Source organism: Pagrus pagrus, assembly GCF_965226575.1.
Source record: "Pagrus pagrus genome assembly, chromosome: 10".
Taxonomy (NCBI): Eukaryota; Metazoa; Chordata; class Actinopteri; order Spariformes; family Sparidae; genus Pagrus; species Pagrus pagrus.
The window spans coordinates 16,435,127-16,462,132 of NC_140194.1; the positions used below are offsets into that span (position 1 = coordinate 16,435,127).

General features: G+C 42.8%; 1 protein-coding gene across 3 annotated transcripts in view; it reads left to right on the forward strand.

Annotated features, from left to right (window-relative positions):
- The window catches only part of LOC311264200 (DENN domain-containing protein 2A), a 39,569-nt gene that overhangs the window by 2,772 nt on the left and 9,791 nt on the right, over positions 1–27,006 (forward strand). For 2 of the 3 annotated variants that reach the window (XM_084364873.1, XM_084364875.1), the window contains exons 2-7: positions 141–215; positions 17,773–17,859; positions 20,908–21,930; positions 24,743–24,870; positions 26,595–26,707; positions 26,807–27,004. In XM_084364873.1, coding sequence (XP_084220999.1) covers positions 141–215; positions 17,773–17,859; positions 20,908–21,930; positions 24,743–24,870; positions 26,595–26,707; positions 26,807–27,004 — 1,624 coding nt within the window. Of the gene's footprint in view, positions 1–140; positions 216–754; positions 1,165–17,772; positions 17,860–20,907; positions 21,931–24,742; positions 24,871–26,594; positions 26,708–26,806; positions 27,005–27,006 lie in introns of those variants that run through there. The other variant, XM_084364874.1, reaches the window with a different exon arrangement.

Here is a 27,006-nt window from a genome sequence, read left to right on the forward strand (position 1 = left end):
CTTAAAAAAATACATTTGTAATAATGTACTTGCCAAAGAGGGCCTGTGGGGTTGAAGAGGTTAATTATTAATCACACTGGTCATCAGTATGCCACCCTTGTTTCCTGCTCTCTCACTTATTTTTCCGACTCTTTCCACAGGACCATTGAGTTACTCTGCAGCCTTGTGCCTGATGGTGAGCTAGACTCCCCAGTTTGTATTCACACTGAGCAGAGGTCAGTGGTAATCAACCCAAACACTGCCAAACCATTTTCTGTCTCACCCCACACACAGCATTCAGCACACAACACCTCTTTGCTACTTGAAGCTGTTGTTGTTGTTGTTGCTGTTGACTGCCATTTGTGAACCAGTAAACAGAGATAAAAAAAAAAGAAAAAAAAGATGAACATGTTGTCCCCTCATTTAGAGAGGAAGAGCTGCCCTTGGGCTTCTTTAATTGGTTCCCAAAGGAGGCTTTTATTTATGTATTCAGTTGTGCTCAGCTTTGCCCCTTCCTGCTCCAGTCCCTTTTTTTTTTTTTTTTTTTTGAGCAGGACACTCAGTTTCCCCGGCAACTAGGGCTCCAATCGGCCAGCCAGCTGCAGATTAGTTCAGCGGTGGGGGGTTTGAGGTGGGTGGGAGGGGATGTGGAGGGGGGTGATGATGGAAAATGGAGAGGGAGGAGAGAGAGAGAGGGAAGGGAGAAGGAAGGAGGGGGGTGTCATGAGGGAAGGAGGGGTGGGAAAAGTTTTGAGAGGGGGAGAGAGACAGAGAAGGAGCCGGCGTCATTGAGAGATAGGAGTCCGAATGAGTGAGTGTGTGTTTCAGAGCTGAGAGTGGAGGGAGAAGCTGTAAACATTTAAGCTCCGGAGGCTGGACAGGAGGAGGGATCTCCCTGACTTTATGCCTTTTTCAAACTTTTTGTGCGCTTGGAGCTGCACTCTGTGTCTGTATATGTGGGAGGTACAGGCAGGGGCTATGCAAAGTGAGAGAAGTCAGAGGCAGGGGTAGGGGTGTACAAACCGTGGAAGAGTGAGAGAGAGGGTGGGGGGGGGGGGAAGAAAAGGAAAACTGCTCTGAAGGAAAGGAACCATGCAAGTGGATGTTGTCTTCTGTGGGGTCAGGTTACGCAAAATGAGAAACTACTCCAAGAGCACTTCATCAGGGCTCACCCAGCTCAGAGAGGTAATGTAAAGAGTATGTGTGTCACAGTGTGTGTGTTTGCATGTTGAAAAATCATCTCAAAAGCCATGCCAGTAAAGTTGTAGTAAACATTGGGATTTCTGTCAATGCAGCATTTTGAACACATGTTCATATACTTTTTAATGAACCAAACTGATTTGCTCAGTCTGATCCATCTTCAAGCATGTACATCTATTTAGCCTCCTCACATATTCTCTGCAGTGTCAGTTTACATCCTTGCGCCTGACCTTGAATGTGTCAGCACGCGTGTGTGCGTCCATGTACAGAGAGAGCAATATAGTTGGTAAATGTTAGGATGTGGTTTTGTCTGTGTTTATTTGAGCCGTTTTTCATCCTGGACTTCTTCGGCTCCAGTTAAAGCACGCCTGAGTGTTGCTCAAGTGTAGCTAGTCTCAAACTGTCTGCACAAAGTCCATTACTGCTGCCCACAAGAGACTCGTCTGTAACCTACTGGAGTATCTCAGCACACGTGAGCACACACACACACAGAGGCACACAGTTCAATGGCTGTCAGCTCTCATCTGCTTATTAAATGAAAACAAAGTGGAGATGGATGGTTTGGTGGCCATTTGGATAACAGTCAGAGTTCACACTCAAGCCATCACATTCCAAACCGGCTTGTTGAGGGGGAGAGAGAGAAAAGAGGAGAGGATAAGTGAGATGAGCATTCTTCACGGTGAACAAAGGCACCTCTTCATGCAGAGTCCCAGCGCCTGTATTGTTGTGAGGAGGCAGGCAGGGGTGGAGACCTCCCCAGGGAGGACAGAGGAGTTCAGGTGGCTCCTAAAAGCCAGTGTTTCAAAGATTAGGAATAATGACCAATAATACCAGGTGTTAATGAAAGTTTGCAGCTACTGTAGGTTTGAAAGTTTTTACTTTATACCTGCGGTCACACACAGGTACAATTAGTAGACAAATAAGATGCTGGTGAAAATCTAGGGGAATAATCTTTAAGATATAAGAGTGGTTAAACTTGGCCAATTCTACCACCTTCTGCTTGGTGGCCTTAAAAGTAGTCACAAAAAGTGATGCATTTTGACTGTCCAACATAAGCAACAGCAGTTTGTTCGGATCGTATACACAAACAGGAAAACTTGTACGAGCAGCGACACACACAGCGGCTAAACAGACACAGAGAACAACACTTTTTCAACAGGTGACTGAATGAAGCAGAGATCACTTATTAACAAAGACGCCGACAAATTTAAAAATGCTGAATCTGGTGAATGAGTGTAAATTTGACTTACTGTAAGAAGTGGATATGTTCCCAGAGAAATGATTATGGTTCATATCCTTTGCTGAGAAAATATTTAATCTGATCAGTTTCAGTATGAACACGTTTATTTTCCTCAGCACAAGGCGCCATTAAGGTCTACCAAACATCTTGAATGCATTCCCTGGCCCAAAAAACATTTGCACGTTTTTTTTTTAATGTTTGGGAATAATTTGAAGCTTGCAAGACCAAATCATTATCCTCTTAATTGCTGCATTATTACATTATTGCCATCAACTGACAATATGTTTAAACAGGGACAACTTTTACCTATCATTTCTTGACCCTTTTCTTTTATGGATGTTTTTTAGATAAATCCTTGTTTTATTGAACACTTGGTTAAGTACATGTACAGACCTGACTAGCAACTAAAAAATCAATCACTATCTCCTCTGCAACCAGAAGAAATATGTACTATGTCATGAATTTGCTGTTGGCTGACAACGTAGAACTCAAACAAAATATGGCCCATTTCATCAAAATATCACTGCTGCTTGTTGTCAGAAACATCCACAGGACACCTTTAAAGGAGAAGATCAGCCAAAACTGTAGATTCAGTGTCTACTCTGTCATTATGTACTCACCCCCATGTCAGTGTGAAGTAGGATGAAGTTTTTGGAGCTTCACAGCAAAACAGTGTTGCAGCATTCTCCTAAACAAGTGATGGGACTTGTTTTATGAATGTAAGAACAAACAACCCCAAAATACTGTCACTTACAGCTTGTCCGGGGTAAAAAGTCTCTCTTGATTTGAAAAGACGCTATTTACAACCACAGACATGGTGTGTGCTTTTGGCTTAGCAGCTGCAGTGAAGATTTTGCCTTTAAACAAGGTGTAAATAACATCTTTTGAAATCAATTTGCAATCTCAGGGCTACCAGAGACATGGATTATTATTTTATGTTTTGTGTTGTGTTTTCTTTGGTTGCTTTGTTACATTCTAAAACAAGTCTACAGGTTTGCTTCAGCTGCAATGCTGTCTTGCTGTGAAGCGCCAGAAATATTTTACTGACTGACTACTAAACTGAAAACTAAAACTGTCATTTTTGGGTGAACTTATCCTTTAAGTTTGATGCACATCCATATACTTTTGTGTCTCTCTGTGTTGTAACTCATCCATATCACTTAATGTGAGATAAAGGCTCCTCTGTTGCATGTCATACCAGAGTGCAACAGGAATGTCCACTGTGTCCTGTAAGCACTGACCCTTAAGAGATGGTTATCCATCAGCCAACGTAATCCACCTCAGCAGCTTCCTCAGACCTTTTAGTTCAGTCTGCTGCGCAACCATTAAACCAAAGAGCAAGATCTATGGAAAATGCAACGCTGGAACATTTTTATTTAATATGCAGCTTCGTTGACTCAGAAGAACTTTCTGTACTGCCTCTTAAATCCGGTGTTATTCTCATACGGCATAAATGAACCCCTTCAGCAGGTCAATAGGAGTTTTACTGACTACAAATCAACATTCCTGTGCTCTCCTGTTTCTGTCAGTCCTGAGGTTGTATTTGCTCAACTGGGTAAAGTTGAGAGTTTAATGAATTGAGACTGGCTGACTCTCTGGCACTGCGAAGAGACGGTTTATAGAGTTGGAGATAAAGAGTCAGGGACTGTCTGTCTGCTAGTCAGCAAGGTTGTAATAAGTGGGCTACAATCTTGTAAAGGGGCTCTGCTGTGGAGCCATTGTGTGTGTGTGCATGTGTCTGTTACCAGTGTTACTATCACACACACAGTGGTCTGTCAGATTGGGTCAGTTGTTTACATTCTGTGTCGGAGGCAGAGGCTAACTGTCTGCATGACTGCTGTGCAAAACAATGTGCACTGTGGTGGAAAAGAGGGCATTTGTGACCTTGTATTCATCACTCAGAATATCCACAGACTCTCTCTCTCTGAGTGATTCATTTTACTCTCACACAAACTCATTCCTTCTCACGGCATTTTCTCTAATTGCACATTTTCCTGTTTATTTCTCTCATTTCTCTCTTTCACACCAAAATACTGACACACTCAAATTCATGGCATTCTCACTCACTGCTCGTCTATCTCGTCAATCTCCGTGACTCATGATTTCCAGTGTACAAACACATCCTGACGTATCAAAACATGCAGCACACGAGGTTTACTAAGTGAAGGTTTATTTTTTGTTTCATTAATATGCGTGCTTTGTAAGGGGAAAAAAAAGAAAACTCCCGAAAACCTGAACGCCAGATGTTTAGTATCGTGACAAGCCTGTCATCTCTCACAACTGAATCAGCTTATTACTTTCTTCTTGGAAGCATGCTCAAGTGGTGAAATCAGTCTTGATGATTGGTGTGAGTCACTAGAGTGCAAATTTGTCCAGGAAGACAGCGTCACGTTGACACTATGGGCTCAAATTACAAGGAAGTTAACTATTAAATATCTGTTAAACACACATATATAAGTTTTACACTCACTTTTTACAAACATGCACAGTAGATGTGTGTGCATAATATATTTATGTACGAGGGCATAATTATGAGTATGAATGTGTAGCCTATGTGTCTACAAATACAGAAGTCTTCATTGGTGTTATCACAATACTGGAATTTCTTTCTTTGATACAATATATTGAAAAATATCAATATATGATGATATATGATTTTCAATACCTTTGGGAAAACTGACACAACATTGAGGGCATAAAATGTTAGATTATTATTGAAAGAAAAATGTAAAAAGGCTGTAACATGACAACAAGAAGTGTTTTTTTTTTTCCTTGGCTAGTAGAAGAGAACAGAGTCATTTTTTTCTCTTCAGATTAAGCATTTCAAAAATAATATGCGTGTGTCTACTCATTGTTGGAGAGGTGTCAGTTTCACAGAATTTGACACAAGCTGAGATTAAACAATGTACAAAAATTGCACATAGTCTCAGTTTAGTGCCTCTTTATCACACACACTGACTGCAACCAAAATATTGATATTTGGCGCTAGACAACGATAATCACATCTCAAGAGGTAGTACCACAATATTTTGCAGTATCAATATTTTAGCCTACCTCTAAATTCGGAATCAATATTTCAGTATTTTTGACAACACTACTCTTCATACATGTAATGTATTAACCTTCATGGTTTGTCATAGTTTAACCTCAGTTTGCATTTCCCTCAGTGGTGTGTTTGTGTGTTTGGATGCAGTCAGTGACATCTGTCTTCTCTATTGTTTTGTGCTCAGAAAAGTGACAGCAGGGCTTTAGGAGGTTACAGTCCGTGCACCCCTCCTCTTACAGGAACTGGCCTTTGACAGGCACTCTGCAGGGCGGCCTGCAACTTGAAGACCCCACCGGGCCAATCTCCTGCCGTCCCCGAGCTGCTGTTGTTGTTGCCACAGTGACACGCTCAGGAAGAATGTGTCCTGTGGTGACGGTGAAAGAATATCTCTTGGTTCAAAGATATGGTGTGTGTGGAGGGGGATATTGTCTGTGATGTTGCTAGATGGCAATGGGTTTGATCAAAAACAACCCCCTCCTCACACACACACTCAGATGCATGGATAATGCATACCATCCTAGACACCCGTAACGTTGTCCTTGTAAGACTTAAACCAACACACATACATACATTCATGCATGGATAATGCATTCCATCACACTGCACTGGAGACGTTTATCCAGTTGGCAGCTGACCAGAGTTTTTTCATTAGATGCACCCTTAACCCTGACACACACATATATATGCACAGTCTTTCTCTCACAGCCGGTCGCTTGCAAGCTGTTGCTCTGTCTGGCAGTTTCACTCTGCTAAGTGTCTTGAGTTGTATTCAAAAGAGATCAGACTATGGGTTGAGAGAAACCAGTTGCTGCAACTCCCAATTAGGAGATTTAACAAGATATGGCAGGCTGAATCCTTGTCCTGCTGTTTTGTTTACACAGACCACACTACAGAACGTGAATCTCAAGCAGAGTTCAGTCTGGAGAGAGGGGTAAAGACGGCAGCTTAACTTTGATGGCAGGGTGTTCGATGTGGGCTGGGAGAATCATCCCAGCAAACCGATGCTGGTGACATGCTGATGAACAGCATGTAAAAGCTCAGTGTTTCCAGCCTGGTTTGGCTTTGCAGCTCGTGCTCACTGGCAACGTGTGGCGGTGGCATAGGCCCGAGCACGCACGCACACACACACACTCCAGAACACACACAGTCACATGCAGGAAAACAGGCACAAACACAGAAATATAGACCAAAACACATGGATACTTGCACGTGAACATGCATTTACCATTTGCTTAACATCCCCCGCTTGAACAAAGAAATGCCGCCTGGAAAGAAATTTGTCCATCTGGGTTCAAAGTGTGACTCTAATGTGGCTGTACAGCTCGTTGATTTAGGCCCGGGTGGCCATGTTATAATGAGCATTCCAAGCAAAATGGGAAAAGGTTATAGCATGCTTTGTTAGTTTGGTTATGTGCAGCACGTGTGTGTAATATTTGAGATGGAAAAAACTGCAAGAGCAATGACCTTCAAATCAGTCTTCTCTTCTCTTCTCTTCTCTTCTCTTCTCTTCTCTTCTCTTCTCTTCTCTTCTCTTCTCTTCTCTTCTCTTCTCTCCCTTCTTGCAGCCATGGCTGAGAATGATAAGAATTTTGTTTACCTGTCAATTAAGGGATCTACTCTATAATGAGAATGAAAACAATGTCTGGAGGTTCATCCAAGTGTAACAACTTAATGAGTAGATACTCCAGACACACGGCAGACACACAGGAGCTTTGATCATATCAGATCATATCTAAACACTAGAATTCTAGAGCAGGGAAAGTGGTAGTTACATCTTTGTCTGTCTCCAGTGTAATGATGATTGCAGTAATCTCATCCTTTATTCTACTGCTATATAGTGTCCGTCAAGTTGTATCTGCTGAGTTTGGTGTCAATCAGAGCTTTTTGGTTCTGTTGAGATGTTTAGTTTAGATAGGAATGAGCTAAACTGTCATTTTTTGAAGAAAATATTTTGTCTCCTTGTTATATTGCTCAGCAATTCTTATATCAGGCTGCTAAAGTTAATCGAGTAGATCAACAGGTTTTTAAAGCTAACTTCTTACAGGCATTTTATTTTAAGGAAACCGAAACTAAATGTTAGATTAAACTTGGAATAACTTATTTGTTGCTTAAAATGTGTTTAAAACACCTCATTAATGTAAAACCCTGATTCAAGTCGGAGAGTCAATACTTATAGTTATACTTATAGGAGAATTCTGGTATTTTTTAACCTTGGTCTGATATTTAGTGTTTAAATGATTCACACTTATCAAAAGTTTTGTAACCAGTCGAGTGGATCGGATTAGCTTGCAGCCGCAACTGCAATGGCTGCAGCATAAGCCTGTGGGGCAACTCTGACTGTCAAAGTCACAGGCTTAGGTTTTTATTCAGTGTCTGACAACATTGCAGAAACAATTCCTACCTTTTTGTTGAATTAAGAGATCCTTTTTGTGACCAGAAACACAAGTCTCACTCGTGGAGAAGTCTCGCTCTGAAATATCGCAACATGTGAGTTGCAAGAAGACGACAGAAAGGAGTTTGGACTTTGGACTTTATGTAGAGGAACTGCCAGCCAGAGTTTAATTTGAAAGTCATGGCCGAATATTTAACTATTTTTGACAGATGAGGCGACAACTGCAACAACTCACCTCGCAAGGTGTCAGAGCAAGACCTCTCCTCTGAAGTTGTTTGCAAATCAGTGTATTCAGTTTAAGTTTTATACAGCGTCCCAACTTTTTTGGCATCAGGGTTGTACAACACTAGCAACAGACATTGAATAGAGATACATATTAAGAATGCAAATAAGAAACAGACAAATATAATGCACTGCATGCTTACTCATTGTTCCTCAAGCATGTTGCCGTTGCTCTGATTTAGTCTTTGCTAACTGCCTAATATTCAGACTACAAAGCATATTTGCCATGTGTTGAGTACAATTTGTTCTGAGGTTCCTTGGGAGATGACGATGAAAACGCACACCCTTCAGATCAGTTTGGTTTGGCTTCCTTCGGCGGTGCTAAACACCCATCTTCATTTCACTCAGTGTTTTGTCCACTGGCGGTCTTGGCTGAGGCTCACAGTTGTCGGTCACGGGGTGTGTGGAGGTCAAAAACGTCGGCTCTGACTCTGACTCTTGAGTTTACACTCCGGAAGAGCACTTTCCCAAGCTCTCGCCTTGCTCAGCTCCCCCGGGGATTGGCGGGTGAATTATAAAAATCTGTTTCTGTGCAGGCATGCAGAGGAGCAGGGGAGCAGGGATGGGACGGGGGAGATGGTGGGAATTCTCAAGCGGAACCCTTAAAATGTGAAGGGGGGATAAAACAGGAAGGAGAAGGAGAAGGAGAGGATTTTGGCATCAGAGCTCAGCTCAGAGACTGCGGCTTGGAGGAGAAATTTGATCTGGAGCCCAGAGAATAATGTTAGTGTGCTGAGGAAGCCAGGTTATTGTTGAAAGAATATGTAGGTCCACTCAGGGCTGCTCATTCACTGTGGCTGAGCCTGTTTTAGAGAGGAAAGGTTTTATCATTAAGCTTCCCACATTGTGTGTCAGCACAATGTAATATCAGATAGCTGTAAATACTGCTCACTGCAGGGAATCTTTTTTCTCCTTATGAATGATGGTGTATCCAATGACACGTCTTGATGAGTGTGTAAAATCCAGGCCCTTAGGTGTTGTTAACAGCAGAGACATTCCCTGAGGTGTATGCCACGTCTGCTGTCTGTATTTAAAGGCATGGTGAAACAGAGTACAGCTGTGGTTGCAGACCACAGTAGGTGTGTGTGTCTATCACCTGGCATATTACCTGTGGCTGTTTATAAATTACCTCATCCATTGAAAATCATCACTGCCTGCCAAACAGCAAGGCTCCTTGCCAGGAAGAACTCCATGGATTCTTTTGTTTGGAGAGCTTTCCTGTCAATGGCCTTACTTACTCTGTCAGTGATGATTTATGCTGGCTGCAACCGCAGGTCTCCAACCACAGGTGCACCTACACCATAAGTTCTTGTGTCTTGGTGCCGGATGAGGCCATGATTTGCGGTAATTTGTATTTGGAAGGAAAGGAGCTGAAAACAGAAATATTTAAAGGGACAGCAGACTTTGAGATTCTTAATATTGTTCCACATGAATAGATGGAAATGTATCTTTAACTTGAAGTTTCTAACCACACCAGTTGCTCTGTGAGGCAGTGCTTTGAGCTAAGGTCACCATGCTAACATGCTCACAGTGACAAAGAGAATGCTTCTGTTTGACTGGCATTCAACATCTTAGTTTAGTGTGTAGGCATGCTGACAATTTCAAATAAGCGCTAAATCTGAGGGATCACAAAAGTAATTATAATTCATCCCAAAAGAAACATGAATGTCTGTGCCAGATTTCATGGTGGATAAATTAAACTCAAAACCACAGGAAATGACAGGGATCGCCGAAGTCATTATAATAACTTATCTGGGAACGATAAATATATAATATTTGGTGCCAATCCATCAAGCAGATGTTGATATTTTTATGTTGAAGTTTAAGCTGAGATGGAAACACCTTTACCTAATCTATGTAACATAGGTAAGTGAACGTTTGTACATTACATGATATACATTATGTGACGTGAGTTACGTCACTTATGTGACTCAGATTAGTTGTTTTTAACCCTAAGATGTTTTACCTATCCTAACCAAGTAGCTGATCTTTCCGATCCCTAACCGAACCGTGGCGGCTTGACAACTTTAATAACATAAAAGTCATATTATGTCTATGCAAACTGTTTATCAGTACGCTTTATTTTGAAAGACTAACCGGATGTTGTATATTATGTATTGTTGCTGACTTGACTGAGGAGCGTTTATTTCAAAAGTCCAACCGGAATTTGCAAACGACATATCAGTGCTAACATGACAGCGGAGCCTTACGTGTGCAAAGCTGATGCTAGACGGGAAGGCAAAGCATCATAATTTGAAGGTTATGGCCACTGACGAAGCTGCCAAATTTGATGAGTTGGGAGTAAGAACATTCGTTTGAAATTTCCTACAAAGACCTGTGGTGTCACTAAATCTTACCATTTTGGCTGAAGCTGGAGCTGTGTTTCAGCAGCGAAACCACCAAATGTGGATTCTTAGAATTGACAGAAGCAGTGTTTGGTGGGGTTTGTAGGCCAAAATGAGAGATGTTTGAAACAGGTTGGCATGAGCACTGGTCTGTGGAGCCAACAGAGCAATTGGGAGCAGACTGGGGATGAGTCAGGAGCTCTGATGATGGGAGCTTTCTGTCTGTGAAGAGGAGGGACTGACATGACTGTGGGAGGGAAGCGAAGGACAGATGCTCCGACTCTGCAAGATGTAACAAGACACCCCCTCCCAGATGGGGGGATAGAGAGAGATTTGTTTGCTCTGCCTCCAAGACGGATTCATCCTCCTCCTCTACGTTTTTTTCTCTCCTCATTGGTATGATCCCGTCTTCTTCTGTGGGTGAGAGGCTTCCCTTCTCTTCATTGAGCTGGTTAAGGCCTCTTTGTATTTGTTGGCATTAGGTAAAAGCCACTGTTGAGATGGAAGAACTCATTTATTTTCCAATTTTCCACCAGGTCAGTCCAGGTTTTGTTTTTTTTTTTAAAAAAAGAAGCTCTGCTGCACTTCACAAATCTTTTTTAATTATCCACTTGATTTGTACTTTTTATCAGGCCAACAGTATCAAAGGCTCCCCCTCCAAACTTCTATTTCTAGAAGGGCTTATCTTTGAAGACTTTAGTGCATCGTTAGCCTGCAAGCCGCACCATTTGCAGTCAGTGGAATGTGGAATAGAAGCCACAAACTCCAAAGGGAAAGCCTGCGGTTCAACTGTTACGGGATGGTCATTTGTAAACTCTGACAGGTGGAGCGAGTGAGAGAAGGACTTTAAGGAAAGATTTTGCTGAGTTCGTCTGGAGCTTTCCTTCCCTTTCCTGCCATTTTGACCTTGCGGTAGTCAGAGCTGTCCCATTCATCAACAAAGAACTGTACGCGGGGAGAATTCTGCAATTCTGCAAAAAGCCTGTTGACTTCATTTCGGGAGACACGAGAGGTCGGGCTTGCACCAACTTCCTGCACGTCACGTCACACTTCCTGTCTGTTTGTGTGCACAAACACAAACAAGAAAATAACTACTCATTTCATGCATAAGAGGCCTCGTAATGGTGTCACAGTCTGTCCCTTGGTTGTGCCTGTGCACCATAATTACATCTATATTGGTTTTCTCTGTGGTCCCGATTATAATTAAGGTTTGTTTATACATTTTCTGAGGTAATATTTTGGCCCATTCTTCTCCAGCTCTCGGGGATAGACTGTAGACACTCAAGCCGTCAGGAGTCTCCTCTATAAACGACAACCACAATAACAAGAAATGCTATATGTGTGGAGTTACAAATACAACAATGGAGACTTGTGTTATATTTAGAGTAGATTGATAAGCAAAAAAACATGTAGGGAGAAATTAATTGTTTGTGGTATCCCCCGTCAGTTCCTGTCTGGTTCTGCGGCTAACCCAGTTTCAATACTGTCTCACGTCCATCCTCTTCTAACAATGGAGGGTGCAGGGGGGAGGTGGAAGGGCAAGAGGACACAGCACAGCAGGGCTGGAGGGCAATCAATGGGTTTGTAGGACAGGACACTGGGCAGCTGGATGACTTGTACAAGCGCTGTGTGTGCATGTACAAGCCATCCAGCCCCTTAAGGCCAGATGCTGATAGGCATCTTTACTCATCATACCACACAGATCCCTGTGGTCTGTGGTTGGATATAGAACGGAAAGATAAGGAGAGCCAGCTGATGGAAAAGTAATGTGTGTGATAGAATGAGACAACGGAGAGATAAAGAGATGAAGATGAGAGAGAAGTAAACACAGCATGCAGCAAAAATGGATTCGATATCTGGGTCGGCTTTTCGGCTTGTAGCGTACTTTCTGGCTGTCAATCGCATGCATGGGCAGATACAAACACAGATACAGGCATGGAGTTGGCCTGTTTGGCTCATGTCCAAGGCCCTGCTATGAAATCAGCTTGGGAAAGCAGCAGGGGCCCTGAACAGGACACAGAGACAGAAACAGAGAGAGAAAAAGAGAGAGGGAGACTGCCGAGCCCAGATAAAATTCCATTGTTTATTTGCCCGACCCTCTCCTTCCCTCCCCCCGTCCTTCACCATCAACCCTTCCTTTTCTACTTCTTCAGGAACGAGGCAAAACCCTGTCAAAGCCTCGCAGGTCAAGGCAGCATGTCAGTCATTGTGAAACCCCCATATGGCTCAAACCAAGCACTTCATGTCAGATCTGGCAACCCTGCAGTGCTTGAAACTTGAAATTGACTGTACATGAATTATCTCTGCTCCAGGTCTGCAGAAACAGGTAAGACTTGGTACAGTTTGGTACGAAAGAGAACGAGAGGCTTAGGACTAAAAAAATCAGTCCCCCTCTGTCCTTCCCTCCTCTCCTTCACTCCCTCCTCCGTCTTACTTTTGTCCCTGCAAACTCCAAGACTGAGTGGGAATGAAAGGGAGAAATAAAAGAGTGAAGGACGGGGAGGAAAAAAGCAGCCAAGTTTGCCAGAAAGAGCTGGCTAAATGTGCGGTGGTGCGTTAAATTGATTGCAGGCGAGGCTTTGGCACACGCTGCCATGAGCCACATCTTGCAGGGGATAGGGTCCTCAACTCAGCGTGGGTGCAGAAAAAAAGAGAAAATAAATCTTTTTTTTCTTTACAGTATAGAAGTCCCATTTTGAGCTATCATGTTCTCTCCCTCGCCCAGTTTTATGTAAAACCTCACTCGTAAGGATGACAAGTGGTTCATACGCGCTGCCTCTTTTTGGTTGCTTGTTTTGTGTGACTCCATGTCCTGATAACCGTTAAATGCAGCGTAGGCTGTGAGCGACTTTTCCCTTTTTAGGTATTTTGAAATGACAGGGAGAAAAAGAGCAGTTTGGGGAAGAACAAGCGAGGGATGATGATGTCATGGTGTTAGCTGTTTCTGCAGGGCTGGACAGAGGGATGGAGGGACAGAGGGATAGAGGAGAGGATGAAATCTTTATGAGAAGCAGCTGTTGGGGAGAGGCGGGCCTCCAGAGCATGAAGCAGCAGCCAGCCAACAGATCACGGACATCAACTCAGAGGCTTAATAAAGCAACCTTGGAAAACACTGACGGCACCACCTGCATACAGCGTGATGGAGTTGATTCAATTCCAGCAGCAAGACATCGCGCGATTATCACAAAGTTAACACTTAGAGATAATATTCGAAGCTTAACAAGCACAAAAAAACTCAACAACAAAGCTACAAAACCAAGATGGCTGACTGACAGTGATAGTATCACTTTCTGAGTTGATAATGTCTACACTTAAATTGCATTGCACTGTGAAGAGTGCTATAAACTATCTTACAGTTTGAGGACCAGCTCATCGTGGAAAATGATGTGCGTGAGTGTGTCATCACATTTCCACCGAATGAGTCTTGGCTGGTTCTTTGACCTACCTCAGCGAATCCAACAAAAAACAGTTCAGGATGAATCAAGGAAGAGTCCAAGTCCATTTATGAAATGAATGTGTGTGCCGCTGAGTAATCTGTGTGCTGACTAACATATTGAACACAAGTGTGCCACGTCTTTGTGAATCAGAGATTCATTAACAAATCTGTAGCCAGACCAAGGTTCACACAGGGTGCCACATGTGTGGAGTTTTTAGTCAATGTAGTAACCTGTTCTGTGGAGAAGGGTCCAACTGCAGACCTGACTTGACTTCTGAGCACCCTAGGTCTCTGAGCCAATGAGAAATGAGGAAACCTAAATGTTTGTTCACACTGCGCGGATCTGCTTATCAGTGAGGTCACGTGAAGTTTGGAAACAGAAGTAAGAGGACATTAAATACCGCAATTGCTATGATTAACCTGCAAAGTAGATTGTGGACCCCTCCGAGATTGATCACAATCTAAAATCGTCAAATCACTCATCCCTCACCCCAGCCCATTCGCTGACAAAGTACAGCAAGGACTAAGGGTCCAAAGTTTGCCTCACTTGTAGTAAAAATACCAAAGTTGCCTCTCATGACTATCATACTTCAGTCATTAAGTCTAAACAAACAACAACATCCCTGTCTCAGTTGTATATGTGAGTGCATGTTTATAAGAATCTGTCGACGGCCAGATACCCAGTGTCCATCCGCTGATAAAAATCTCCTGCTGGGTTTGTTATGCAACTGATGCTCGGCTCTGATGCCCTGCCTCTGACCCGACTGCTGCTATCTCTGTCTAGTAAAGGCTTTGAGGCATTTGGGATTGTCTTCTGTTCACCAAGCACCGATCCTTTTTCATCTGAGGCCAGGACGGGGGGTTGTCCCTGATAAAATATATTTGTGTAATGTTTTTTATCTTAAGGTCATTAGGTAAATAATCCAGGACTTCACAAAAATTAAAAGTATAAACACTTATTTGATTATCAAACAGAAATGCTGTGATTTATTTTGACTGGAACACACTTTCTGCTGCCATCTTCTCCACCCAGCACTTATCCACCCAGCTGCTGATGAACAATACCACTTCCTCTGCTGCAGTGTCCACTGCCTGTCACACCTCGCAGGGCTGAGGGGGGCAGGGCAGGTGGAGGTCTTTTGGGCTGCAGTTTCCCGTGATGTTTTTATTGGCCTCAGCAGATGGCTTCCCTCAGCCTCTGCATTGTTGTGGTGGCCATCTTGCGCTAGGGGTCAGGGTTAACAATAGTTGCCAGTAGCAGTGGGAGACAAAAGCCTTCGCAGCTCCAGAAAACAGTTTCCTCAGTAACCGAATGCTGTAAAACTGGCAATGCTGTCAAATTTACTGCTTTTACAAGATGCGAAGGAACTACTGCTTGTCAGGTTCAGGCGGGGAAGGACTGACTTGCATGTATGAGTCAAGTTTGAGAAATGTTCAAGCCCAGTAAGTCAGAATTGTGTGAAAATACCAAATTACCATTTAAGGCACTAGAATCTCCACTGAACAGCACTTTCTGTCTTGGCCTTGGGGCTCCAAATAATGAAGTGAGACAGCCTAAAAGCCTACACTGTTTTCACAGCGCAACAGTATACTTGTATTATTCTTTGCAATATCCACTTTCCTCTTTAGTTTTGACAACCCTTGTCTCCCCAACCCCCCTCTCCTCTTCGATTTTCTCCCTCTTCATATCTCCCATCTTTCCTCTCCCCCTGTGATATGTAACACCCTTCCCAACCCAGTAAAAAGTTATACTGTAAAACTAGAAGGCTCCATACATTCTTTATAGTCCTCCCTGCCCTCCCCCTTACCCCCCTTTCCATGCAGGGTTTCTGTTCTTCATTTCTGTGTTGGGTTTTAGTAAGGAGAAAAGAATCAAGAGAGGGAGGAAGGGAAAAAAATTGGTTGATGTTTCCCCTCAAACATGTGACCTCTGCTCAGCTCACAGCTGAAAATAATTTGGGCCTACAGGCCGGTGGATGGCTGACGCAAACCCTCCTCCTCCTCCTCTCTCTGGGGGGCTAGGCCTTGGGCCAATGGGGGGGCTAAAGACAAAGCAATGGTGGGCTGTAAGTTGAGCTGCGAGCAAAACTGGAAGCTAAAAGATGACATATCGTACTTTTAGTCTTCTTCTTGTGAGACGAGACCACAACTTTTTACGCAGTGTCCATTTGTTCTTTCATTCTGGAAAAGAAAAAGTACAAGCCTAGAATCATTCCAAAACACTGGACCCAGAGGGACAATTATGTTGTTAGCTCAGGGAAGAGTTCAGCTATTTGGCTGCAATTTTTTTTTTACGTAATCTACCGAAATTGTGGCTTTTTTTCTGACTTGCCTCACTGCCAGTTAGGACAACGATTTCTGGAATTCGGCTGAATTAGGCTCACATTCCCGACATAGTAAGGGGACGAGGGAGAGAAGTGTCAGGGTTTAGCTAATGCAGGTTCATTGGGAGAGGATTGGAGGGGGGTTTGGGCCAGGCAGTTCTCAGGAAATGTTTAACGGCCTACGGATACCCTAAAGTATCCCGGCACATCTGGTTGAAGTCACACATGCACACACATCCATAAGTTGGTCTGGAGTATGGGCACTTTGGCAGGATGTGTAGATCCATGTAGGTGTTTTTTTTATATGAGGTTTCGTGTGTGAGTATCTAGCTGGGTGGCAAAGCAAGTATTAGTGTCTCTGTGAATTTACTTAAGAACAAATGTGTGAATACCTGCTGACAGGAGTTGGCCCTGACCTTTCCTTCTCTCTTATGTTAACCACATCTGTGCTGGACGGAGGCTAGGCTCTTCTTCTCCATGCCAACCCTTACCAGCGTTTATAGGCCATGAGCGCTGAGCCCCAGCGGCTCTAATTCGATGTTACATACGGATGATCTTTCTAGGCTCCAACTGGATCTGGTTTCATTATACTTTGACAAATGGACCAAGTAATAATCTCAAACTGGCCGAGCATGTCCCCTCACACTCGCCTTGGCGCTACTTGTCTGTAATAAAGAACAGAGACAAATGTGTAGCGCTGGAAGACACTCAACACATTAAGGAAGTTATGTTTTGGAATGAAACGTCAGTTTGCGTAGAGAATCTGAAGTGCAAAAACAAAATGTGCGCACAGTGCTTGTCTTGAAAATACTCCAGAAATCTGTTCTGGCAAGTGCAAAAAGACAAGACACTGAGTGATAACCTAAAAAAGTTTAACTGAGTGTCCTTCTCTGGCTTCCAGCTGCCCCTGATGTTTTCCTAGGTGGATTTAATAATGTTACAATGTGCAGTTCGTCGTATATTCCATAAGTTTTCCATAATGCCACATGGCTGCTGGAACCCAGTGTGTGTTTATGCCTGTTGGCTTAGCATTGTTAGAGCTTAGTTTTTAGCTGTATCCTCCAATTACTAATCAAGCTGGGGTTTGCCAGTTTTGGGGGGATGCCACGCAACCTGTGAGGTCTGCTTCTCGGCAGCTTGGTTCTGAAATGAGTTCCGCTAGCCACAGGAATGAGAGGTTTGAGTTATTTGGTAGTTTACATTCACACACTAGAGTTCGAAAATGTTCCCTAAGGGAGTCCTGGGGAAGCAGCTCTTCTTTTGACCTAACTCTCATTTGTCAGTCTGTATGTCCGCCTATTTTTATGTATCATCTTAACGCAAGCTGGAATATTTTCAACTTAAAAAAATGCAGTGTAACAGTTTGACTTGTGTGTGTTTTTCTTTGCAATTTCATGACCTATAAGATGAAATATAGGTCCGCGTTTGCATTTTTACATGTGACTTTCAACATCCACACAATGCACTAACCCCATTATCCAAATCCATTTTACAAACTGACTGTGTTCCTCTCTGTGTGGCTGTGTAGGATGCCAGCTGCTAGCACCATGACCGGTGGGAGGGCCCTGCTGCTCTGTACAAACACTGACAACTGTATCTACCAATCAGTCAACGGGTAGGTACCTCAAAATCTGATCAACAATTATTTTAATTTTTCTGATTCTGTGTAAAAAGTATAGTAGCTATAGATTCTAACATCTCAGACGCTTATTTTTTGAAGTTATTGTCAAAGTCTCCTTGAACAAGTTTTTTATAGCCTGCATTTAGTGTGTAGCTTTTTTTAAAAACATCAGTCTGTCATTGTCACATTGTCATCTTCCAATAAAATGTAAGCCAACAGTTAAGACTGTAAATCACCTGTTCCTCAAACCACTGGCTGGCTGGTATTGCCAGTGCAACTGTTTCTCACAGTGAGATTCCTCATGCTGCTGCTTTCTGTTTTGTCGTTGTGCCCTGCCAGAGAGCGACCTAGCAATATCGTTTAAAATCAGATCAGATTGCAGAGTGCAGTACAGAGGCCAGTAGAAGCTGCATATCTTCTTGGTAATGGTCTGTTTATAGTAAAATGGGGAGACTGTTGAAAGTAACTGTACTACCAGATGCTGTATTTGTTGCTTGAGCATTTGCGAACTTATTTTTATATTGTTAAATTATCAACAACAGTGTTAAAAACGGTGTTAAGATCCTGCATTGTACATCTTTATAGCTATAGAGTTTATGCAGGGGGAATACTAAATTGCTGGTGTACAGAAAATCCAGAACTTGTTGAGTGCCATTTGACCTACCAAGTTATCCAAAAACCTGCTTTGTCAGACATGAAAGTGAAACCATAACATAACCTTCACTTTCAACTTGTTATACCTCTACGCATTCTTCTCAACATGTTGTCATTTCCCCATAACCATCATAAAGTTCTGTATCCAAGCTTGAAAAGCCCCTTTCCATTCGGGTCAGCTGTACAACAATAGCAGGACTAGAGAAGCAAAGCAGGGCAGAGTTGGCCATCTGGCATCTGGATACTGTTACTGCCCCCCTGCTGCCACTGTCTGATGCCTCTGTGACCACTCTCTGTGGCCCCTTCTGTCATCTTTGCAATATTCATTAGTTCTATTTAGATTATAATGAAGGGATTTTAGTTTGTGCCAATAAGACGGATTGTCTAGTGGAAGACTTAAATGTCTTTTGTTTTGAGTTTGGTCTGGCATATGGCTCAAAAGCTTAATACATGTCTCTTGGAGAAAATTGTCAAAACTTGATATCTTTAAATAAGTTCTGTTTTATTTCTTCTTGCCCCTTTCCAGCCCTTTCTCCTCTCCACTAATCCTGTGTTAGCTCAGCTGGTCAGAGATGTGATTGTGCCCTTGTACCCTTTCTCTCCTTCTGCCCTCAATGACCGTCATCTCCACGCTCCACCCATCCTTGGCTGCAGTTGATAGACCAAAAAAATCTATCTATCTTTCTTTCTTTTTTTCTTTCTTTCTTTCTTTCTTTCTTTCTTTCTTTCTTTCTTTCTTTCTCTCTTTCTCTCTTAATCATAAACAAGTGTTGTTTTTATTAGATGGGGGGCACACGCAATTAATTTCCTTCTCCATCTGCTCCACTTTTTCTTAGCTCCTTCACTCGACCCCCCTGTCTACTCCTGTTCTCCCTTACTTGGCTTTTCTATTTGACCTAGTTTTTCCCCTCTGTTGCTTCATGCTTAATAAAAACTGCTGTTTCAACGAAGGGATGCTAAAAGAGACAGAAAGGAGGAAGGGAGGGAAGAAAAACTAATAAAACCCCAAGCAATTTGGAAGATAATTATTTGGTTTCCTCATTGGTCATAGTTACAACATCACGTTTTTCTTTTTCGTTAGAGGTCTCGGAGGAAACTTGAATCAGTAATTTCCCCCAGAGATTTCCTCTGGATTGCATGGCTGTTGGTTTTCACATCCAATGTCACTAGAAGTCACACAGCAAGGCCACGTTTCCTCTGTTTGTTGGAAATTCAATCATTTGATGAATGGTCTTTGGGCCAAAACTGAGATTTGAGGGTCGGGAGTAGAAAAGAAAAGATGCACGTCCAACTTCGGCCTCTCCCCTCTTCTGTGTATACTTTCATCTCCTCTCCAGAAATAGCTGTGTGTGTAGCTTGTAAACTTTGACCTCCAAAGAGAGTTCAAACAGTCATGACCCAGTAATCTTCCAGGAGGGACTCACAGCTGAAACAGAGGCACCAAACAGACGTCTGAGCTCTTTTAATAAAAATTCTTGTTTACCCCATAAAACAAAGATCCATTTGGATGTAATTGTAAGTGCTCACATTGTGTGGCCAATTTTAAGAGCTACGAGGAGCTCAGTACTTTTCAATGTACACTGGAGGCAGCAACTGATGTTTTTACAAAAATAATTGCACTATAAATTATTAGAGTTGACAACAGTGCAATGTAGTTTCCCCCTTTGTTTATCTGGTTTAAATTAAGTGCACATCAGCTGGAGCAGTGGCTCAGTGGTTAGCTCTGTCCCCACACCAAGAGAGGACTCTTTGCATGCTTTGTTTGTTTGTTTGGGTTCACTGTTGTTCCCTCCCCATAGCCCATCTTGTGACTGAAAAATGACCTTCCAGTCTGTTAATCATGAAATATGTCTCAATAAAAAATGTAATGCTTTATTTTTAGATGATGAAGTCATATATTTTCTTACCGATTATAAATAATAATGTCAGTCAGCGTTTTCAGGGACCTGATTAGTAAGTTAATTTCAGGAAATGTAACAAGTTACATTTCAAGTAATTTTTCTTAATATTAGCGTGTTTGTTAAAGGCTTATTGTGAAATATTAGATGGTGGATGTATGGATCTAATATATTTATATGGATACAATACTACGTGTTTTCATGCTCTTCCTTCTGTTTTGTGTTGCCTCTTAAAATTTAAGTTGTTCTTTGTAAGCCCATGTGGACTGGAGACCTTTGGGTGTATAACAAAATATTTTTTCATTCATTCATTCATTTGTAAAGTTGCCACTGCACCCTAACTAACTAGTGTGTTATCAGTACTGCCAGACAGATGATTGAGTAAACTTATTGAAAGATATATTCCTGATTTTGTTGTTTGTTTGTTTTTTGTAACCTCTTTGAGCGTCAGGCAACTATGTTAATTTTTCTGTGTGTGGTTCTTTTCTAGGCTCCAGTGCTGTGGCTTGAAGGTCGGGGAGGCTCCGTCGTCTGGGGTGCCCCAGCGCCAAGAGGTCTGCGGGTCACCAGGGGACAGAGACAGGAAGGACACCGCTGTGTCCACCAAGCGTCCCCTCTCCCCCCTACTCAGCCTGAGCGACAGCCCGGGTCCTCCTGACACCATGCTAGCTCACAGGAGAGCCTCCACCACCACCGAACCACGGACTCCCAACATGGAGAACGGGCTGTGCGGCAAGATGAACCACAACAAGAGCCCAGCGGGAGTCAAGAGTGCCAGCATCCGTGATAAGATTTCACAATGGGAGGGTAAAAAGGAGCCTGCACCACTAACTTCTGCAGGGACATTGGAAGTTGAGACAGTGAGGAAAAAGGAATCCAAAGCTTCAGAGGTCCAAAGGACAGATAGCAAGAGGTTTGTCAGTTGGGACAGACAAGACTCAGGGAAGGAGAATTTTGGAAAGCTGGGGGATTTGAGACCTAAATCACCTGAGGGCTCAACAAACAAGGACAAAGAGGTGATCCTAGAGAAGGGATTTCGGGCTTCAAAGCCAACAGAACAACCCCAAGACAAGAAAAGTGTTTTAACTCATGTTAAGAAACTGGAGAAGGCAACAAAGGAGGTTCCTGACAGACCTTCACTGGCTTTTCCAGGGAATTACTTCTGTCCTCCTTCAAAGGAGGATCTGGAGGAATCAGAAAAGAAGGGCAACGAGCCCATTTTTGGGACTTTTGATGTGACGCGGCCTGGTGGGTCACGGAGGAGGAGGGAAGGGGATCCAGAGAACGTATACAGTGAGCCAGGTGCTCCGTCTATAAACCCTCTACCTAAACCTCAGAGAACCTTCCAGCACCACACACCCCCCACTACGCCAGCTTCAGGGCCCAGCTCAGGGAAGGGAAGGAGGAACTTGCCCCCTTTACCTTCCATTCCTCCTCCTCCTTTACCCACATGCCCACCACCTGGAGTTTGCAGGAGACCCTGGGCTGACAAACCCCGGGACAGCAGTAACAGGTAAGACATTAAGAAGATAAAATGAATATGTGCAGCCATGATTAGTTTACCATAGCTACTTTAAGTTACCTATGCTTAAACAAAAGTTTATGAGCATGCTGCACCTAATTTCATAGCAATAAATCCTGTTTGTTGTGGACCAGTGTTGGACCAACCAACCAACAGACAGACATTTAGATACAAGCCATAGTGTCTTGTCTAAAGCTCTAAGGCTGACTTGAATTAAGCAGTGATGTCTCCGTGTATCCTTTAACCCTTACCCCCTACCAGCAACTAAACACCGAGGCGAACAACATTTCCCACATCTGTTGTTAATCAAAACCACCAGTGACATCACCCTGTTTCTAAATATCTCAAAGAATGAGCTCACTGGTTGGATCTGAGGAATGTACACATCAACTCTACTCATTCCTCTTTCCAAAACTTTACTGGCAGTGGAGATCAACATCCAGAGTGGTGTGAGTCATCTCAAAGACGTCCTTTGCTTTTTCAAGAGTTTCAGCCTTGACAGTAAAAATGATTGTGCAAGGCCTTTGGCTATCGCAAATAAGTCGTCAGGCATTTATTTTGCAGAGTTAGAATTTCTAAATGTAGAAATTTGTCTACTTGTCAAGTGTAAAGTTTGCTCCAGCATCTGACTCACTTATTCTGGCAAGAGTAATTAACATGTACACTTTTCAAGAGGTCTTCTGAAGGGCGCTCATATTCAGGTGGTTACAATCAAACAAACAAAGCTCTGCAGGGAAACCCAAAAATGTGAACTCTGCAGTATTGGAGTACATCTATTGTTCACTCTCTCCAGTGGTCTGAATTCTTGTTTGGAGCTTGGCTTGGATCTGTTACATTCCATACCATATGTGGAGGCCTCACTCTGCTCAAGTGTGCTGTGTCAAGCCCTTTGTTTGGCCAGGCTGTCTCTCAGCGAGTGTCCGTTGCAGCGTGCATTTTTGTGCGTGGACAAATGGGCCGAGTTTCTAGTTTAGTAGATGATCAAATTAGATCATTAAATGGCATGCAACAAGTCTGCAATAAATCCTACTTTTGTCGAGCTTGCAATGTCCAGTTTTTGTTAAAACTCTGCCAGAAAAGTGCATATTTAACTCCATCGTCATTTATTTTTCCTAACTGTACGTACACATCAGGGACCCTGCAAAATAGTTGACATCATCATGATGTACATGTGCCAGATTTGGCCGAATGGCTAGTTTTCACATGCAGTTCCTCAAAACTTAATATCATCGCTGTCCAGTCAAACCACTTATCTTCAAAATGTCAACTTGTCATGAGTCAAGAAAAACAGCCATGTCTTCAGCTTTGTGGCAATGCATTTTTCAGATGATTCAATGACTTTGTAAATGGTTTATTTGGCTTAAGAAATAGGAGAATTGTCTTAACTCATAAAGGAGCACTCCCTCCTTCAGTTTTATCAAACAAATTCAAAAACACCAAATTTGGAGATAAGTGGTATTGACTGGACGGCAACGATATTCGAGTTAAATACAAGCTGACCAAATAAAATGAAGGCAGATAACTTAGAAAATCATACAACAAGATCATGCATGAAGGAAAACTAATTTTGACAAGCTTTAGAAGGGATGTATCAGGGCTTTTAAAATTGTGTTGCAATCAGTGTGAGGTAGTGTACGTTTTAAAAAGTAACTTGTTACATCACAAGATTACAGCCATTAAAAAGGAGCCTGTTAAGTTACAGCATTACCTTGTGAGAAAAGTAACTTGTTGGAGTATTTTGCGTCACCAAAACTGAAAACCCCTATTCCTTTAAGATGTTACCGCTTATATTGCTCAGAGGATGCATGTCTTTCTCCTAATTCACTCTGTTGACTCTACCGACGTTACTTGGTATAATCTGTAACTCTGCAGGTTAATAATAACAGGAATGACGGACGCAATATCCCGTTCGCAGCTCATGATTAATCCTCTATGTTTGACTACAAGACATAAATCGAGTGGGTATAGGAGCGCATATAGCCTAACAAGTCCATACAACATGTAGTTGTTTTTTCAAATCATCTGCAATGAGAAAGGTTGAATTATTTAATGTTCATGAAAGTAAACAGAAATTGAGGGTACCTGACAGGTAGCCTTCTGGCTGCTAACAATCAGACAGTGAACTTATCGGAAACATGAAGTTTTAGCATCTGTCTCAGTGAAAACAAGAAATCATGGGCTCGTATGGACTGCAGTACATCATGTTTCAACATGAGACTGATGAACCAGAGACTGTCTTCTCTGGTCTGCTAAGTTACACATGCACACTGACACAAAACAACCACTCTGACACAGAAAAGTGGCTGCATACTGCCTGTAAAGAAGTTGGAGAGACACAGAGGCGGTGCAATTGCATCAGGGATTTTCTCTTTGTTTTCTGAGGAAACAAAAGGAACAGAGAAATACGGTGAAATTCTTACAGTAACGGATTACTTATTTCAAAACAAAACTAAATAAAGGATCACTTAAGTTACACTGATTGCAATGGATGTAGCAAGCTGTTCCTAATAAAGTGGCAACTTAGTATAATTGTATGTATATGCATACACGCGGGGACACATGCAACCGCGGATGCTTGCGTGCGCTTCATTCAGCCGGTCTTTAATCTAAGGCAGTGATGAAACACAGATGTGATCGTTCAAATGTGGCAACCAGCAAATGGCAACATCAGTTTTCCTGCATATCAAACATTTTTTAACTGCACTGACATGAACGCAGAGGTATCAGGGAAAAGTCCTTCCTTCCTCTTCTTTTGTGTTTGGCGTGCAACTCTCCTAAATCTTTGTAATCCTCTATCCACCAGGAAGTCCTATGAATTTGAGGATCTGCTCCAGTCGTCTTCAGACAGCTGCAGGGTGGACTGGTACGCTCAGTCCAGACTGGGCCTAACACTCACTTTATCAGAAGAGAATGTCTACGAGGACATAATAGGTAAACAACACAACATCGATTCTTAAAAAGGTTGGGATGCTGCGTAAAACAAAAAACAGTGTGATCATTTGCTGAATTGAAAACAGTGCAAGTATTTGATGTTTTACCTTCGCAAATTCATTGTTTTTTGTAAATATACACTTATTTTAAATTTGGTGCCACGTCTCAAACAAGTTGGGACAGGGGCAGGAAAAGACTGGAAGTCGTGGAACTGTCAAAAACACCTGTTTAGATCATTCCTCAGGTAAACAGGGAGTAAGTTTCTGACATGTGATTTTAAAGTGTTCGTAAAAGGTTCTGCACTTTTTAGGTTATGAATTGATTTGTATTTTCAAAATACTGAAAAACATTGTTAAATACGATAAATGTAGTAGGTTGTGCTATTTTCTCTACCCTTCATATGCTGCATGACCTTTTAGTTTCATTTCTCATATCAGTGTGATTCATAGAGTTCAGTCACAGAGGTGACGAGGAGGCCAAGCCGCTTTTACTCTGCTCTGTTTTTTCTGCTCCAGTTTTAATTTAAAGCCACGCTGCTTCACTTTTATTAAAAATTATGTGTAGAAACCTGACCTACGTTCCTGCCTTATTGTCTGCAGTGTTGTGCCAACCCCACCTAGAGCCTGTTTAATTTCATAACGTGTACAATAGTGGCGTTGTGTGAGGTTGTGCTGCAGCTGAGGTTGGCTACTGTGCAGCAGGGGGCATATGAATGGCTTAGAGCCATGGACCATTACTTGCAATCACTTCAGTGTGTTTTTGGTTTTCCTTCCAGAGGCTGGTGTGTAATGAGGGCTGCTTGCTCGCAACAATCAAATTAAGTTTAATTATATTTGACAGATGCCACAGCTTATTTTGGATTATTTTATAGTCTCCTCCTTTTAGACAGTAGTATTGTTCTTTAAAACGCTCAGACATTGTTCACCGAACACTCAGCCGTGTCCCATGGGTAAAGTAACTCTGACTCACTCACTATAGCTGTCGACTCAAAAAGCAGCCCAGGGAGGCAGAGATATAGATAGCGTGGACAGTGATGAACAGTGGTGTCCTCCTCTTAGTCTTGTCATCAACCTTCACACGCAAACCAGGCTCTCATCAACACACAATCCACATGCCTGATAGTGTTTTCAGACTGAGAGGAAAACAACTGTCACCACTGCATGTACTCAGACACACATGATGACTGATGCAAGCTCACACATGTGCACAGCTGACAGCACACACAAACACACCGTAGAGATTGGTGTGACGTACTCATCTGCCAGCAATGTGAAAAACAGCATGCTGATCCCTTGTTTTCCTCAGAGGGAGACGGAGCGGGGAACTGAACGTCCCTCTTTATACTCCGACTCCTCCAGGTCGCATCTGGTGGATGGATTGATAGAGCAGAGGAGAGATACAGAGAGACAGAGACAAAGAGAGAAATGAGACACAGGTTTTGGAAAATGAAACTTCCTCACTCCTTATCTGCAGGGGAGGACCTGAGGCTAGAGTTACGATTAGCATCAGACGTGCAATCCCAGTGAGATATGAGCTGGGTGAGTGCACTGCTGCCTGTGGTAGCTCTCCGCACATCTGGACCAGGAATCGTCTAGCAAAACAAATATGACTGATACAGAAAGAGTACTTTATCTGCTTTTTGGAAAGGTTGTGAGAGACTGTTGTGTAATCCAGGTGATGTTGATTGATTGGTTTTGAAAAAGATTTTATTTTTTCTTCTGAAGATCCTCCATCTAAGGAGAACCCCTATGAAGACATAGAGCTGGAGAGAAGTTGTTTGGGAAGCAAATGTGTTTCCCCTGCCTCCTCATCTCCTGTTCCCGACACACCAACTAAGGTACCTGATCGCTGATAAATCACTTTAAATCAAAGTATATTTAATGGAAGCAGCCCTATACTAAGAATCTGTCTGTTATGCTCCATCTGCCCTCCGCAGCTCTCCACCAGGCCTGGCTTCTTCAGACAAAATTCTGAACGGCGAAGCTTTAAACTCCTGGAACTACGCAAGACCGGCAGGGACACTGGCATCTCCTCTCCCTCCCGGATCAGCCCCCCCTCTACACCCAGCAGCCCTGACGACACCCCCTGCCTCTCTGGAGACCCGTACAATCGCAGACGGAGGAAAATCCCAAAGGT